This window comes from Helicoverpa armigera, chromosome 31 (assembly GCF_030705265.1).
Source record: "Helicoverpa armigera isolate CAAS_96S chromosome 31, ASM3070526v1, whole genome shotgun sequence".
NCBI classification, from domain to species: Eukaryota; Metazoa; Arthropoda; class Insecta; order Lepidoptera; family Noctuidae; genus Helicoverpa; species Helicoverpa armigera.
This window is the reverse complement of record NC_087150.1, coordinates 5164751-5182506: the sequence shown is the minus strand read 5'-3', so window position 1 is coordinate 5182506 and position 17756 is coordinate 5164751. Positions and strand designations below refer to the sequence as shown.

Genomic DNA, 17756 nt, shown 5'->3' with positions numbered 1-17756 from the left:
TCCGTTCCGAATCGAAGCCGTTTGGTCTCTTGGGAATTTTGAAAGTACGTTTTGTTTCCTAGTGAAAATCTAGTAGGACTTAAAACATCATGAAACAAATACAAATAATTTATAAAGTTGTAAAAATGACCTAAGTACATATGAAAAATATTTGTGTACATAAAACGTCCAAAAAGGTTGGTTTTTAAACAACTTCTTAAATTCATAACAGATGGCGCTGAATTAAATTTATTAAACTCGTCCCCACTAAGAAACAGAACATGATTTTCTTTTACAGATTTCTAAGAATATTTATTGATAAATATCAACATTATTAGCTTAGTTACTATCTAAAACTATTTAATACAAAATTATTACGTATTTGGATCTCTTAACCATACCACGTGCGTATTACGGGAGTAGACGATAAGTTCCTAAAATAGTACATTACATTAGTTCAATCGGTTTCGTTTGGTTGTTTTGAGGAGTGAAAACATTGGAAAAATGCGTGAAATTGTGCATTTGCAGGCGGGACAGTGTGGCAATCAGATTGGCTCAAAGGTGGGTTATATGAAACATATTTAATATTTTCATATAGATCGTTTATTTTCGTAATAGAACACGATCTATTTTTACGTGATGATCCGGTGTAGGTAACGGTTGTGTATGTTATTAAAAGACATGATATTTCCCGTTAAAGTGCAATAGATCATTGTTTTTATTTGTAATTATGTATACACTTTTCAATACAACTGCTAAGTACTTGAGTATATTGCTTGCAACAAAGTTCGAGTCTACGAAAATGCGCGCCAATTATTTTTTCAAACCCGCCAAGCATTGTTTGCCAAAATATTATTTTACATTGTAATAATTAAAGACATGCTTTATTTATTATATGCGTGATTTATTTGTTTCCTTCTTTAACTGAAAAAGACGCGGGAAAACTGTTTACTTAGTCCGCAAGGGTAAAAATGGAGGGGTCTCGAATTTTTCACACTACAATAAAATTGAAGATTATATCTGATAATATTAACGATACATTATCATTATTATCCCTAGAAATAGGATAAAATCGTAGGGAAAAAGGTTCATTTAATTCTCATCTGTTAATATTATTATTATGATCAAATAAGGAAAGAGGAATTTTACTCGCATGCATTAATTACGGATTTCAACATGCGATCCATCCATACTTTTCGATGACATAATTTATATGAAACTAAAATGTCATTATTAAATCTCCAATCGCAAAGCAACAAATGGATCGGTTATTAAAATCAACAATTCGTCAGGATGCGAAGAAACCGCGGGAAAAGCCATAGAGTAAATTGCACGGTCTGTTCAAGAGTAAGGAGGTTGGTGAACTGCACCGTTGTTTATGGATAAACATCTAAGTTTCGCACCATTACGCTTTGTATGGTAATTACATGTGAAGAACAAGTGTGCCACATAATGTATGGGAGATCGGAAAAAAACTGCTATGCAATGCAACAAACATAGAAATATTTATGGGAAGAAAATTATTTTCCTTTCAAGTAAATGGATTTTTCGAAAAAGTGTTAGCAATCCACCCCGATGTGATATTTACAAAATAGTCTATCTATTTCTTAATCCGAGTAGACGTAGCCAAACTTTATGTATGGTAGCTCATAGTCAAAACATCACGCAAGTTTCTCCGCTGAAATCATTTACCTAGATCAGTGTTTTTCAATCTTTTTGATATCGCGAACCCCTTGCGTGTTGAAAAACTTTGACGACCGCCTTGTTCAATAGACATGCAAGGAAATTATTTAATTAAAAGGCTACGTAGATTTTTATATTGTGGTACATACCGTTTTATTTTTGCTAGCGACCCCCGAGTTTTGCTACCCCAGTAGTGATTGCGAACCACAGACTGAAAAACACTGACCTACATGTTTTATATCACGAAAGCGGGTGAACCACATTTGTGTGTGTGACTGTATCCAGACGACAAAATACTCAATCTGTTAAATTTTCAACTATGGAAAAGTTGTCTTTAATATTCCGGCACACACTCACGCTCTGTAGTGGTCGAGTTATAGGTATGCAAAGTCAAAGTCAATTTTTCTTTTCAAATAGGCATATAAAAGCTCTTTCGAAACTTCAAACCAGTTGCAAATATTTGAATTTCGTATTAAGAGTGCGCAAGGGAACCCCCTGGAACTGACCCCACTGCTGCAAACTTTGAGCTCAGACCCTGGCAATTTCCTTTGGGGCGAGCTATATAAATTCCTATTTATTTTATCTGCAGTTTTGGGAGATAATCTCCGACGAACATGGCATCGACCAGACGGGGTACTATAGAGGAGACAGCGACCTGCAGTTGGAGAGAATCCAGGTGTATTATAATGAGGCTGCTGACGGTGAGTGTAATTTCTTATTGATTGATTAAATGTTTTGAAGATACGTTAAAACGGTGGTTAATGAAGCTTGTTATATTTTTTTCCACGAAGCCAATCTTAGGAACCTTATTACTAAGACTGTGGTCAGACTGTACATCAGTGATTCCCAAACTTTTGTATTCATAATTTTGTGTAATTTCTCTTCATTTTCCCAAAATTAGACCTTAAATATACAATCAGGCAGTGCAGGCTACTGATAGCCAGGCGGACGAAATGGAGACTCAAAAAGAAAACAAATTCTAATGAGGGCCAGCTCTAGTGCTGGGTTTAATTAACTAAAATAACACTAACCTATAATAGTTTTAAGGTTTTAAACTTACGCTGAAGCCGTTAAGTATCTTTATACTTTACTAGCTTTTGCCCGCGGCTTCGCTCCCGTCAACTGACTTCTCTACTTTACCCTATTTTTTTTTCATAAGAACCTTCTCCTGACAATAACAAACACAACAAAAAAAGAATTAGCCAAATTGGTAAAGGCGTTGTTGAGTTATGCGCTTACCAACACATTTTGCGATTTATTTTTATAGATATTATAGAAGATAAAGAGTAGGTATAGATGGAAGAAGAAAGCATGCTGCGCCGATCACAAATATAATCAGGATAAGGGAACGAAGATGATGTTAATATAATAAGATGGCCTCTCACAACAGGTGCACGCTTCGTCCCCCGAGCAGTGCTGGTGGACCTGGAGCCAGGAACCATGGATGCCATCAGGTCTTCCACCTACGGCCAGCTGTTCCGGCCTGACAACTATGTGTTCGGACAGAGTGGTGCTGGTAAGTGTAATGTGTACTGTTAGACTTCTTCATCTACACTGTCTACTTATATATTTACTTTTATCAACAAAACAAGTCTATACTATCCAAGTATACTAATACAATGAAGACGAAACATTTTTTTTGTTTGTTTGTTCCCTGAAGTCTCTGAAACTACTGAAGAGATTAGAAAATTTATTTCACAGTTAGAAAGCAACGCTATCCCCGAGTAACATAGGCAATATTATTAAACCCAAAAAATCTGTGAGTGAAAACCAACAAATGGATAGATCCTACTAATATTATGAACGCGAAAGTTTGTATGTATGGGTGTATTTGAGAATAAATATATTTCAACCAATTTTTGCCTCTTCCATGCTAAAACTGATTTTGCTGAAAACAGAATCACATATGTATGTGACGGCGCCACCGTCGATGTGTCAACCGTCGATCTGTCAACGGTGGACCTTATATAAAGTGGCGCGCGCACGACTCGGGTCATTCTTTTGCCGACCGTTGCCGAGTGCACACCTCCCACAAATTCGTGATAAATAATTGTAGTGACTAAAACTGTGTTTATTGGAATAAACCAAGTGATTGTGTGAGAACCCCTTTGTTTTATTTAACGACTAGCTTTTGCCCGCAACTTCGTTCGCGTGGAATAGTGACTACCAGCAGATTTTTGATTTGACCAATAGATGGCGCTATATGTCCGGAATAATTTTATTTTTATTTTTTTTTGTAATAAAAACTATCCTATGTCCTTTCTCAAGTTTCAAACTATGTCTGTACCAAATTTCACACAAATCGGTTCAGTAGTTTAGGCGTGAAGAAAAGACAGACAGACAGACAGAAAGACAGACAGACAGACAGACAGAGTTACTTTCGCATTTATAATATTAGTTTGGATGTCGGATCCTGACGCCGACATATGTATAGGCGGAAAGTAGTTCCCTTGGAAAGTTCACAAAATTGCCAACCACAGCAAGGTTCCTATATTTCTATCTTCAGGTAACAACTGGGCTAAGGGTCACTACACGGAAGGGGCTGAGCTGGTGGATGCAGTCATGGATGTCGTGAGGAAGGAAGCAGAGCCTTGCGACTGCCTCCAAGGTAACATTTCACGACAGTGGAAGAGTCACTTAACTATGCTTGATTCCTCTAAGTTAATAATGTGACAATTCGATAATAATTGAATCTCAATAGCAGTTTTAGGCATTCTGCTGTTAACATAAGACAGATCGTATTCCAATGCCATTTCATTGGTTTGCAATTGGTCTGCCATTCGGTCTATAGTTTCCTCTACTATCATATTGCAATCGTAAATCATTTGCAAACAATATGATTCATTATTGAATCACAGAAAAGGATAAACGTTTAAATCGTAACCGAGTCGTGTTGATCGGATTGGTCATGCCCACCGCATGAATATGAGCTACAAGAAGGCGCCTGACCTACCTGCATTATGGCACCTCCGCTATCTTTCCTTCCTCCGTGGGTCTCATGGTATTTTGTTCCACCCAGGTTTCCAGCTCACCCACTCTCTGGGTGGAGGAACTGGTTCAGGTCTGGGTACCCTACTCCTCAGTAAGCTTCGTGAGGAGTACCCGGATAGGATTGTCAACACTTTCAGTGTTATGCCGTCTCCTAAGGTAAGTTTTTTATTTATTTCTCTCTAGCTTATTGCTTTCGGCAATGTTTCTTAAACTAAGTTGTGAACCCTCGAGGGTTGATGGAGTCATACAACAATTCAAAGGCAATTATACGATTTGTGTCAAAGGCAATTATAGTTTAGAGCTTATAAAAAGTTGCTAGAATTCTTCAACTTCTATTAAGACTGGTGGAGGCCTTATCCTGGCAATGGGACAATTATAAGCTTAAAAGGGGTCGCATGATTAAAAAATCAGAGAATCATTTTTGTTGGTAATTTATGGCTTCGTTTAAAAAACATCTGTTAACACACCATTCCACAATAAACTTGTAGTGAATACATTCCATACAAAATTTCGCATTAATCGGCTATTTTCTTCAATAAAAGGAATAAATAAGCTTAAAATATTCTCGTGCATATATTGTTTCATCAGAATTTGTCGTACGACTCGTAATTGTTAAGTTTTCTTTACAATGCTTCCAGCCAAAAGTATTCAATTAATCCAATATGAAAAATATATATTCCCAGGTATCCGACACCGTAGTAGAGCCATATAACGCGACACTGTCCGTTCACCAGCTGGTTGAGAACACGGATGAGACCTTCTGTATCGACAATGAGGCTCTATATGATATCTGCTTCAGAACCTTGAGACTCGCATCTCCTACCTACGGAGATCTTAACCATTTAGTGTCCGTAAGTATCAGTTTAAAAGTAAAGTCGTGGTGGCCCAGTGGGTAAAGAACTAACTTTAAGCATGAGTGAGTGGGTTAGATTCCAGGTCAGGGTAGTAGCAATGCAACTTTTCTAAGTTCGTATGTACTTTCTAAGTATATCTTGGACACCAGTGACTGTGTTTTTGAGGGCACGTTAAACTGTAGATCCCGGCTTTCTTTGTACATCTTTGGAAGTCTTTACGGGTAATCAGAAAATAATAAGTCTGAAAACTAATCGTAACAAATATTGCCCGTTACTGGCTTCTGATTACCGGCAACAACTACCAGAGCCCATTATTTTAACGTGCCTTCGAAAACATATAGGACTTCAAAGAAAAGGCGACCACGCCAAAATTAGCTTATCATTTGGTCGACTCGTGAGGGTATTTATTAGGAACGAGCTCCTATAAATTGATTTTCTTGTCCGTTTTGGTCTTATCTTATTGTCACCCTATTGCATTCCAGTTGACAATGTCAGGAGTGACCACATGTCTGCGTTTCCCGGGACAACTGAACGCAGATTTGCGTAAACTGGCTGTGAACATGGTACCTTTTCCACGACTGCATTTCTTCATGCCAGGTAAGATGTATCTTGATTTATTGGTTACTCCAAAGCTATATTATCTAAATAAGTTAAGTCGTTTCGAGCTACGAATCAATCAAATATCTGTTTTAAGAGCGACAAGGTAATTTGCTACTGGTGTTTTCGTACACTGCAACTAACATAAAGCCTCCAGTAGCTAACTTTGGAGCGGAAAAGTTATATAATGTTATGAAACTTTTTTTTACTTTACTTTTCATTAAACCCCCGTTAGCGCAATGGTCACCATGCCGACCATTTCGTGGTCTGGGTGTTTTAATATGTATCTGTAAGAATGTATATGTAGGTACTTTATCAATTGTGTAAGCACCCATAGTACAAGTTAATTAAACAATTATTGTATATAGAGGAAATACATATGTGTGAAAAAGATGTCCTGATGTATATATATTTGTCGGAGATGGTCAATAGTACGGACACTAAACGAGACGCAAGCGCGCCCTCTGGTGGCGTTTCCGGTGAAACAACATTTTGGCGCGCTTGGCAGAGTAGTGGTGGTCGGCGTGGCGTCCGCGGAGCTCAGGCTTGGTCGAGTCGTCGTGCTGCGCACATCTCGATACTGCCTTTCGTTACGTGTAGTGTACCTAGTGTTATTGTAAAGTGTCTTGTGATTTTTGAATTGTAATGGTTCTTCTTACCTAACAGACAGACTTGTGTTGCTGGGGAGTTTGTTCCGCCACTTCTTCTCCCCAGCCAAAACACATAGGAAGTGGCGAAGGGCGGGCGTTTTGGAGGCTGTCTTTTGTTCTGACTAATTTGAATAAACGTTTTTGAGTATTGAGTTCTTTTGAGTTATCTCTTTGTACAATTACCCTAACTGATGTCGGACAATAGTGCCATCCTGATGTTTCCCCCTATCCGACATATTTATAAAGGGTTCTTCAAAAATCAGCCACCAAAAATTATCTACCTATTTTATTTCCAGGTTTCGCGCCTTTAACAGCTCGCAACAGCCAAGTCTACCGAGCACTAACAGTGCCCGAGCTAACACAACAGATGTTCAGCCCCTCGAACATGATGGCGGCTTGCGACCCGCGCCACGGCCGCTACCTCACCGTCGCCGCTATATTCCGCGGCAGAATGTCCATGAAGGAGGTTGACCAGCAGATGCTGACCGTGCACGACAAGAATAGCAGGTAGGGTTCAAGAAGAATTTAGGGTTCATGAAAAAAATGGGTTCATAAAATTTAGGGTTCATATATAGGGTTTATAAAAATTATGGTTCATGTATAGGGTTCATAAAAATTATGGTTCATGTATAGGGTTTATAAAAATAGGGTTCAGTCAAGGCCTTAGGGTTCATGATGTACTGTAGGGTTCCTATATTCTGGGGTTCAACTATACTGGTTGAGTTGACTGGGCGGGTGTAACACTACACAACAGATGTTCAGTCCGTCGAACATGATGGCGGCTTGCGACCCGCGCCACGGCCGCTACCTCACCGTCGCCGCTATATTCCGCGGCAGAATGTCCATGAAGGAAGTTGATCAACAGATGTTGACCGTGCACGACAAGAATAGCAGGTAGGGTTCAAGAATGAAGTGGTTCATAAAAAAAGGGATCACGAAAAAAATCAGGGTTCATGAAAAATTTGAGTTCATAAAAAAGAGTTCAGGCAAAATAGGGTTCTTAAAACTAGGGTTCATAAAATTAGGGTTCACTCAATATCTTAGGGTTCATCATGTGCTGTAGGGTTCCTATATGCTGGGGTTCAAACTGACTGGTTAAGGGCCACTGGGCGGGTGTCACACTATACAACAGATGTTCAGTCCCTCGAACATGATGGCGGCCTGCGACCCGCGCCACGGCCGCTACCTCACCGTCGCCGCTATATTCCGCGGCAGAATGTCCATGAAGGAAGTCGACCAGCAGATGCTGACTGTGCACGACAAGAATAGCAGGTAGGGTTCATGAAGAATATTGGGTTCATAAAAATTGGATTCGCTTAATACCTTAAGGTTCATGGAAAATTAGCGTTCGTTAAAAAATAGGGTTCTTAAAAATTAGGGTTCATAAATGTTTTTTAGGGCATACATGAAACTTGTTGTGTTGTAGTGTTCAATGTGTTTGTAAGGTTTATTATGTGTTTTTGGGCTCATGCTGTGTTTGGAGATTCATATCGTATTATAATGTAGGTTTATACTTTTACTCTATACTCTAGGTTTGATCCTGTATTGTGACAGTTAATATCATATTGGGGGGTTCTAGATGCATAGTAGTGTTAACGACGCTGTATTACAGGATATTTTGAATTTGTTCATACATTTAAAATTTTTGACATTTCCGCTAACACGCTAATTGTAACTCATACTCCTTCCCAGCTACTTCGTGGAATGGATCCCCAACAACATGAAGGTAGCTGTCTGCGACGTGCCTCCCCGAGGACTGAAGATGGCCGCCACCTTCGTAGGGAACACCACCGCCATACAGGAGATCTTCAAACGCGTGTCTGAGCAGTTCACTGTCATGTTCCGGAGAAAGGTAGGACAATACCTACTAACATTATAAATGCGAAAGTAACTCTGTCTGTCTGTTACGCTTTCACGTCTAAACCACTGAACTGATTGTAATGAAATTTGGTACAGAGATAGAGTTGACCTTGAGAAAGAACTTAATCCCGGACTTTTGAAGAGTTCCCTTGGAAACGCGATATAACCGAACACTTCGCTTTCGAATGGTGAAAGAATTTAAAAAACGGTCCAGTAGTTTTTGAGCCTATTCATTACAATCAAACAAACTAACAAAGTTTTCCTCTTTATATTAGTATAGATTATTTAAACTGATGCAGGTCGCCTCCAACAGGTATCTGTGGAGATCTAAGGGGGAGGCCTATGTTCAGCAGTGGACGTCCTATGCCTGCGATGATGATGATGATGATTATTAAACTTGAGTTCATGTATCTCTCTCACGTGAACTTAGTATCTTATAAAGACTATCATTTGTATGTACAGGCTTTCCTCCACTGGTATACCGGTGAAGGTATGGATGAAATGGAATTCACTGAAGCTGAAAGCAACATGAACGACTTGGTTTCCGAATACCAGCAGTATGAGGTGAGTTTGACATTTGTATCAACCCTTATAGGGTTCATCGGTCTTTTTGGGGTTCATCAGTATTTTTAGGGTTTATCAGTATTTTTAGTGTGCATCATCGAACTTTTTAGGGATCATCAGTATTTTAGGGTGCACCATCAAACTTTATAGGGTTCATCAATGTTTTTAGGGTGCATCATCAAACTTTTTAGGGTTCATTATTGTTTTTAGGGTGCATCATCAATCTTGTTAGGGTTCATCAGTCTTTCTAGGGTTCATCATAGTTAGCCGTTTTGGTACGTTGTCATCATCTGCCTACATTTTTCCCAACTATGTAAACTGTTGGGGTCGGCTTTCAGTCTCGGATGCAGCTGAGTACCACTGTGCCACATGGAACAACTGCCTATCTGACTTCCTCAACCCAGTTACCCGGGCAACCCAATACCAGGGGTATTAGGGTTAGACTGGTTGTCACACTTTCTGACTGACCCGTAAAGTCTGACAAAAATGTTCAAATAATCTCATTACCGAGGCGCTGGTACATAAAGGGCTTAAGAAGGAACATGGCGGGGTTTAGTCAGTAAGAGTCTGACACTCCCGAGCGCTGCACACACAGCGGGAGCCGGCATTTGATGATTTCCAATGAAATGATTTGTTGGCTAACCGATTTTAATTATTATAGGATGTGGGAGTGGACGGTGATGAATTTGACAACGAAGATGAAGAAGGCGCCGAGGAGTATCCTGAAGAGGAGTAGCTTCTACCAGTAGCTCAACCTTTATAGTAGAAATGGCCAGCTTTAACATGTGTAAATTCTACCATAGATGGTTAAAATTGGGCAGAGGCAGATCCTGATGATCCTAATTATTTGTCATTGTACACACACTGTAATTTTTAACCGACTTCAGAAAAAGGAAGTTCTCAGTTTGACCTGTAGTATTTTAAGTACACATGTTTGTGCACGATTATCTCACGCTTGTCTCAACCGATTTTGATGCGGTTTTCAGCATACCATCAGTCAGACTTAGATTTTAGGGATATTATTGAAGCAGTTTTTTTAATGTAAAAAAACTTTTTAGAAATTATCTTGCCCCCCTTTGCTTTAAGTTCCTTAACTTTAAAATTTCATATTGCTTAACAATAAGATAGTAGGAATTGATTTTGAGTAAAAATATCAGTACATGGGCTGGCCATTAGTTTATAAGCATAATAATTATTAATCTATTTAAACAATAAGTTATAAATAAACTTTGAAAATACTGTGGGTTTAATTTTTTGGTTAAAATACAACAAAAAAAAAGGCAAAGCTACTTCACGATTTTTTATTAATATTAAATTGTATTTTATTTACAGGCTTAATAGGTACTTGCTTTATTATTTCTGAACCAAATCTATCATAGTTTAAACTCTCATTAATATTCGTTAATACTTCTTTTTCTGCAGAAGTAAAATCTACCACTTCACACACACTTTCAGGCATAGCAGTTTCTACCACTTTAGTAGGTTCAACATCATTTTCAACAACGGCAACACACATTTTCCTTTCAAAATTCCTTGACTTTTTTAACTTGCAATGCTTAACAGACTTAAAGTCCGTTACCTTTCTTTTACTTGTACCAATATTATTTACAACACCCATGTAAAGTTTTTCATTACTAACCGTAGGTACGTTTACTTCAGCATTATCAACAACCTCTTTGGTACCAACCTCATTATTAACATCAATTTTTTGCAAATTTTTCAGCCTGGCAACAACATTACGTTGTCTTAGCAACAATTTTTGTCTTGTGTCGTCAACATTTTCAAATTCTGGTGCATAACATATATGTAGATTACCGCCATAGAAATTTTTGGTATCTAGCATCTTTTTAGCAAGCCTAGCTGCCTGAATATCTTGGAAAGCAGCATGGTATGTCTCCGTAAACTGCTCAGACGGGTACTTTGTCAAATTAAACTGTAGTTTACCGAATTTGGCAAACAATGCCTTGGTCTCTTGTCGGAGATTGAGAGATGGCACTCCGAATACTAGGAGATGTCTTGATTCATTGTTGATTGAGTATACCTGGTGGAAAAAATTGGGTTTTGTTAATGAAAACCTATTAGGCAATATGTAAAAAGTTTCTAATGGCTACTAGAGCCATGACTAGAGATTCAACATTACTTCTGTTGCAGCCTTTTTATCGTCCTACTGCTGGGCTCAGGCCTCGTCTCACACGGAGAAGGATTGAGCGTTAATCACCATGCTTGCTCAATGCTGGTGATTTCAGACTTTATAGTTCAGGTTTCCTCAAGATGTTTTCCTTCAACTTTTTATCAGCCATTGGTGTCCAAGATATACATAGAAAGTACATACAAACTTATAAAAGTTGCATTGGTACTTGCCTGACCCTGGAAGAGGTTGGTTCTTTACCCACCAGCCCAACATGACTATATTAAGAACATTACTTGATACAAACGAACATACTATATAATTCTATCCCTAGCAAGCAAATTATCGGATAGACAGAATATTCGGAATGGCCATAAAATTTAAAAATGTAAGAGAACAAACTATGTAGCTTTATCTTCAACTTATACTTATATTAAAGAGGACTCTGCCCCTAAGACTGACCGGATTTGTTTTGTTTATTGTACACTAAGGGCTCCTAAAGTTCTAAACCGATTTGAAAAATTATTTCACTGTTGGAAGCTACACTCTTCCCGAGTAACATAAGCTATTTTATCCCGGTGCGGGCAGTAGTTCCCACGAGACGCGGGCGAAACCGTGGGAAACCAGCTTGTATTTATTGTATAAAAGAGTTTTTAAGCTGCTTCGAAGTTTAAAATTCGCAACCAACCTTCACAGCGGTAAGTTTTTTTCCCTGTCGGTAAGGCAAGCGCGTTTCACATAGAGACTGCTGCTCATGATGTGGTAATAGTTCTGGTTCATTATTATCTACAGACATTACTTATTACGATACTCATATAGAAATAAAATATTATAAAATGCTTTGCTTTGGTTTTACACAACAAAATACAATCTGACATTGCTGTCAAAAGGATTAATTTGACAATGACGGATTGTCAGTCGTTCAAAAACTTTGTGCTGGAAAATTATAATCTTTTTTTTTTTTACCGTCAAATCCGTAGCGGACCCCAATCGGGGTCTGAACATCAATGTCACCGTAAGCTCGGTTTAGACCCCAATTGGGGTCTGCGAATCAGTCATACACTTTCCTAATTATTTACGCTCATATTTATTTTCTTTCCAATCAAACCACATTTGTTAATACATACCTTTTTAAAATCCAATCGTAATTACCGGGAATTCTGATCGAACTCGCCATGTTTGTTTACATTACTTGTTTTTTTAAATTTGAAGACACATAGACAAGATGGCGACGGTGATAGAAGTTTTGCATCGAATGATCCGATTCGTTAAAATAAAGAATCGATTTAATAATTTTATATTATAATATTACTAAATTGCACTTTTGTATAGGTACAGTCAACATCAGGTCAGTGGTAACAGTTTTATAGGAAAATCGTACTTATTACTATTGAGTTAAGGTGCATGACAGTTACCACTGATGTGCAGCCTACCGTACTTACCATAATCTGAAAATAAATTAGGAAAAGTAAAATGACTTAATTTATTTTGAAAAAAATGCTAGAAAATCAGTGGTAGAAAATACGTTGTAGCCGGAATAAAAAAAATCTTCGGTTTTTAGGGTTTCTGAAGACGGCAAATGAAGACTTTATGTGCAGGATTCCTGTAGACCTGCCAAACTTAATGGCGATTCGTTACTTCCAACTTTTTAACTGAGCGGCAAAGCTATTTGACGAGAGCCGTAGTTAGGTGTAGTTATCGCAAAATTTTATGACGATTTCATTGTTTGAAAGGGCAAATAGTTCGCTGTTCATCGAAAGCTGGTCCAAGATGGAAAGATGGCCGCCGCCGACTTATTTTTAACCGACTTCCCAAAAAGCGGAGGTTCTCAATTCGACCGTTTTTTTTTGTATGTTTGTTACGCGATTACTCAGCCATTTATTTATCGATTTTAATGATTCTTTTTTTGTTTGATAGCGTATACTTCCGAGGTGGTCCCGTTATCATCAGGTCAGGATCTGATGATGGAACCTTGAGAAATCGAGGGCGACTTTCGAAAGTTGCAGAAATACATAGGTTGAAATCTTATCACTCAGGTGTTTGCCTGGTAGCACTATTCAACAGTGAAGGTTTTGAGCTGAACTGATGATGGAGACCAGTGAAGTTCGAGGGAACTCGACAACTGAATATTTAAACTTTCTCGTGTTTGTGCTTATATTAATCGTATTTACGAGGCCTCTGCAACAGTGAAGGAGATGGAGACGAGAGAAGTTCGGTTGTCGAGATCCCTCGACCTTCTCTGGTCTCCATCATCAGGTCAGCTCCAAACCTTTACTGTTTCATAGTGTTATCAGACATACATCTGAGTGTCAAGTTATAACCTTATCTATGCTTACAATTTTCGAGAGTTGCCCTCGATTTCTCAAGGTTTCCATCATCAGATCCTGGACCTAATAACAAATATGGAGAATATACCCTTTCGACCAAAAACAAACATCCAAATTGAGAACCACCTCCTTTTTGGGATTCGGTTAAAAATATTTGGTGACTTTAAAATCAATCAATTATTATTATTGTTTCTCATCATCAAATAAGTACATTACTTTGGTAGTTACAAATTGCATTATATTTCAGAACACCAGGCTTACCCTCATCATCATCATCATCATCATCAGCCTATCGCAGTCCACTGCTGGACATAGGCCTCTCCAAGTGCACGCCACTGAGATCGATTGAAGTAGGCTAAATACCTCTATGAGCAGGCTTACCCTCCGCCGAAACAAAAATCTTAGAATTGTTCAGAAATAATATAAGAATAAATTAAAATTCCGTAATAGGTAATAAAAATTCAATTAAAGTTAAAAATTATTACGAATGACGCAACACCAAAATAAATAATACATATAAAAATTTAATGCTAAAAACTTTCATAAAACTTAAATATCTTTTTCTTAACAACAAAAACAAATTGAACCTATAATTTAAAATAAATAAATAAAATTGAAATAAGTTGCTATTAAAAAAAATATACAAAATTGGTATTCGATTATTTATAATAAATATCCGATTTAGGTATCGAATGCACACCGATGATTGAAAAAATAAATAAAACTCTATTCCAAACTCTACTTGTCTGTGACTTTGATCTTGTAAATATTGTTCATTTTTGTTGTGTATTTTATGTGCTGAGTTTTTAGTTATTGAACATAAATAAGTGCACGAAATGTATTGCAATGGATTGAAAATGTTATAAATATGACGTTTGTGTTGTGTTTGAGAAAGTGATGCGATTATTTATTGGTAAGTTTTCACCAAATTTGAAATGCCTAACTTTTCGATAGACTTAAAAACACCGTAATTATTATATTTTTCTGATTTAACTGACCCCATTTGACCTTTGCACGTTGTTGTCAAATAAGTGAGCTCTAAAGTTATAGGTAAAATACTTCTAATCAGGCATTACGGACTTAGAATTCATGTGTTGAAAGTTAGTACAAATTTTTGACTTCCATGTCGCGATTTAAAATTCCCGCCGAATCAACGGTAAAGTAATATGTCAAAATCTTGTCGAGCAGAGGGGTTAATACTTCCTTCTTCACCTTTCTTATTTAAGGCAGTAAAGTTTTTTTTCCAAGTTATTTCATTTAAAGCTCGCCCTTTTGTATTCTCTGGGGTTTATCATTTACTAGCTTGCACCCACTCTTTCACCCGCGTCCTGTAGCTGGATGGTGACAAAAACTATCCTATGTCGCTCTCCCGGGCGGGTCTAAGCTATCTCCCCTCTTATTATTTGCATAAACGGTCCAGCCGTTTCCTCGTGATGACGTGGCCAAGGGATATAAAGGGATTTATTTTTATATATAGGTATAGATAGATAGACATCCAGGTAGAAATAAAAGCAAACAAATCAATGAATGAGTTTTTATTTCATTCTTATTAACAAGAAGAACAATGATGGCTATATTTTGTCGGCCATGCTGTCATGGGCCTCGGATGCTGGCGGGATTCAGCTGAGATAACTTCTCGGTATTGACTCTAAACAAAACAATAATTAACCATTAATATGAGAAATTATGAACATCATCATCATCAGCCTATCGCAGTCCACTGCTGGACATAGGCCTCTCCAAGTGCACGCCACTGAGATCGATTTTCGGCTTCTCGCATCCAGCTCCTGCCAGCCGTCTTGCGCAAGTCATCACTCCACCGTGCCTGAGGACGTCCTACACTACGTTTGCCGAGGCGCGGTCTCCACTCTAGAACTCGTTTACCCCAACGGTTATCGGTTCTTCGGCTAATATGGCCAGCCCACTGCCACTTCAGCTTGCTGATTCGGTAGGCTATGTCGATGACCTTGGTTCTCTGACGGATTACATCATTTCTGATGCGATCCCTCAGAGAAACGCCGAGCATAGCTCTTTCCATAGCCCGCTGAGCGACTTTAAACTTGTGGACCAGCCGTACCGTCAGTGTCCACGTTTCGGCTCCGTAAGTCATGACAGGTAGGACGCACTGATTGAAGACTTTTGTCTTTAGGCACTGTGGAATCGACGATGTTAGGACTCGACGTAGCTTCCCAAATGCAGCCCAACCCAACTGAATTCTCCTATTCACCTCGTCCTCAAAGTTGTTTCTACCTAACTGCAATGTCTGCCCGAGGTATACATATTTCCGAACAACTTCGAGAACGGCGCCATGTATCGCAATCGGTTCCGGTAGAACATGTTCATTGAACATGACCTTGGTTTTGTCCAAGTTCATCCGTAGGCCGATGCGTAGAGAAGATTCAGCCAGGTCGTTCAGCATCTGTTGTAGGTCCTGCAGCGTTTCCGCCATGATGACGATATCGTCAGCAAATCTCAAGTGAGAGATGTGTTCGCTATTGATGTTGATGCCGCGTCCTTTCCAGTTCAGCGTCTTGAACATATCCTCCATTGCATTAGTGAACAGTTTCGGGAAATAACATCCCTTGTCTCACTCCTCGATGCAACGGTATGGGCCTTGTTTGCTGATTCTGTACTTGGACGGACATTGTAGCGGCTTCGTAGAGACATCTCATCACTTGGATGTATCGCCAATCTACTTGACAACGCTGCAGGGACTCCAGAACAGACCAGATTTCAACCGAGTCAAAGGCCTTCTCATAGTCCACAAATGCTAGACACAGGGGCTGATTATACTCTTCGGTCTTCTGTATAATCTGCCGCACTGTGTGGATGTGGTCTATGGTGCCGTATCCGCTCCGAAACCCAGCCTGCTCCGGTGGTTGGAATTCGTCGAGTCTTCGCGCAAGTCGGTTCGTGATCACTCTTGAGAACAGCTTATAGACGTGGCTTAGGAGGGAAATGGGTCGATAGTTCTTCAACTGGGTTTTGTCTCCCTTTTTGAAGAACAGGACGACAACACTCCTACTCCACGCCTCTGGAGTTCTCCCTTCAAACAGGACGGCATTAAAAAGCTACATAGTATACGAATAGTATATATGAACATCACTACATAGTATAAAACAAAGTCGCTTTTTCTGTCCCTTTGTACGCTTACACCTATGTAACAAATAAATGTTTCTTTCTTTCTTTCTTAAAACTACGTAACCAATTTTTGTGCGGTATTTTAAATATTTAGATGGGTGATTGAAGAGAAAGGTTTATATGTATAATAATATCCATCAAATAGTGTGGTTTATTTTTAAATATATGTTTGTATGTGACTTACCACAAATTACAGAAACACCGTAGTACTTGCTGATCGCATGTGCACGGCGGCGAGCACTCAGCATCAGTTACACATGGCCCTCCTGAAAAACAATACATCTTACTTAACGACTAAAAACGATATAACGAATAAAAGCCACCATCATCTACAGAGCCTATTCCTAACTATGTTGGCGTCGGCTTCCAGTCTAACAGCATGCAGCTGAGTACCAGTGTGCCACAAGGAGCGACTGCCTGTCTGTCCTCTTCAACCCAGTTACCCGGGCATCCCAATACCCGTAGGTAAGACTGGTTGTCAGACTTTCTGTCCTAAGAGATACCGCGGCCCTGGTACATAGAAGGCCTATGACGAAACACGACGGTTTTTAGTCAGTATGAGTCTGACACACCCTCACCGCTGCTAACCCACAACGGGAGGGGTCATTTGATGATTTTATTGATTTTTGACATCGTTAAAAAAAAAGACTTTCTGTCCTCTGACTACATAAACACACTGGTACTCGGCTGCCTCCGGTGAGACTGTAAGCCGACCCCAACGTAGTAGGGAAAAGGCTCGGGAAATTATGCTGATGATACACAAAAGTAATTGATGTAGGTATTTTACTTACCGTACCAGGGACCGTATTGTGCTGAAATATTAAGGACCAGCAAAGTAAAAACAAATAGAGCAAGGAACCACTTCATATTGAACTCAGGAATAATTGTTATATTACATATATCTGAATTAAACATTTCTTTTATATACAAACTGAGTTAACAAGCCGTAATGTAACTAATTACTACAAATCTTTTGTAATTT

General features: G+C 38.8%; 2 protein-coding genes and 1 long non-coding RNA gene across 3 annotated transcripts; 1 reads left to right on the top strand and 2 right to left on the bottom strand.

The window, feature by feature from the left end:
* The first annotated feature begins 298 nt into the window (after positions 1-298).
* LOC110381335 (tubulin beta chain) lies at positions 299-10342 on the top strand. The gene is made up of 11 exons (XM_064043251.1): positions 299-540; positions 2252-2363; positions 3053-3178; positions 4169-4270; positions 4682-4809; positions 5337-5504; positions 5990-6104; positions 7051-7261; positions 8447-8606; positions 9077-9178; positions 9840-10342. Exons 1-11 carry the CDS (start codon positions 484-486, stop codon positions 9912-9914), a joined length of 1356 nt encoding a protein of 451 aa, XP_063899321.1. The 5' UTR covers positions 299-483; the 3' UTR covers positions 9915-10342.
* A 121-nt stretch (positions 10343-10463) lies between these two features.
* Positions 10464-12183, bottom strand: LOC110381327 (RNA-binding protein 48). Its single transcript, XM_021341628.3, has 2 exons — positions 11995-12183; positions 10464-11219 (listed from the first exon to the last, which is right to left on the bottom strand). The coding sequence occupies exons 1-2, from the start codon at positions 12100-12102 to the stop codon at positions 10470-10472; spliced, it is 858 nt and encodes a 285-aa protein (XP_021197303.3). The 5' UTR covers positions 12103-12183; the 3' UTR covers positions 10464-10469.
* Positions 12184-15153: 2970 nt separating this feature from the next.
* LOC126054374 (uncharacterized) lies at positions 15154-17673 on the bottom strand. Its single transcript, XR_007510866.2, has 3 exons — positions 17566-17673; positions 16959-17040; positions 15154-15281 (listed from the first exon to the last, which is right to left on the bottom strand). It is a non-coding gene; the product is annotated as an uncharacterized LOC126054374 (long non-coding RNA).
* Positions 17674-17756: the final 83 nt, after the last annotated feature.

Coding starts and splice junctions, on each gene's coding strand:
- LOC110381335 (XM_064043251.1), top strand. CDS start 484: ATGCGTGAAATTGTGCATTTGCAGGCGGGACAGTGTGGCAATCAGATT. Junction 4,810..5,336: donor GTGTTATGCCGTCTCCTAAG/GTAAGTTTTTTA, acceptor ATATATTCCCAG/GTATCCGACACCGTAGTAGA. Junction 7,262..8,446: donor GTGCACGACAAGAATAGCAG/GTAGGGTTCAAG, acceptor ACTCCTTCCCAG/CTACTTCGTGGAATGGATCC.
- LOC110381327 (XM_021341628.3), bottom strand. CDS start 12,102: ATGTCTGTAGATAATAATGAACCAGAACTATTACCACATCATGAGCAG. Junction 11,220..11,994: donor AAAAACTTACCGCTGTGAAG/GTTGGTTGCGAA, acceptor TTTTTCCACCAG/GTATACTCAATCAACAATGA.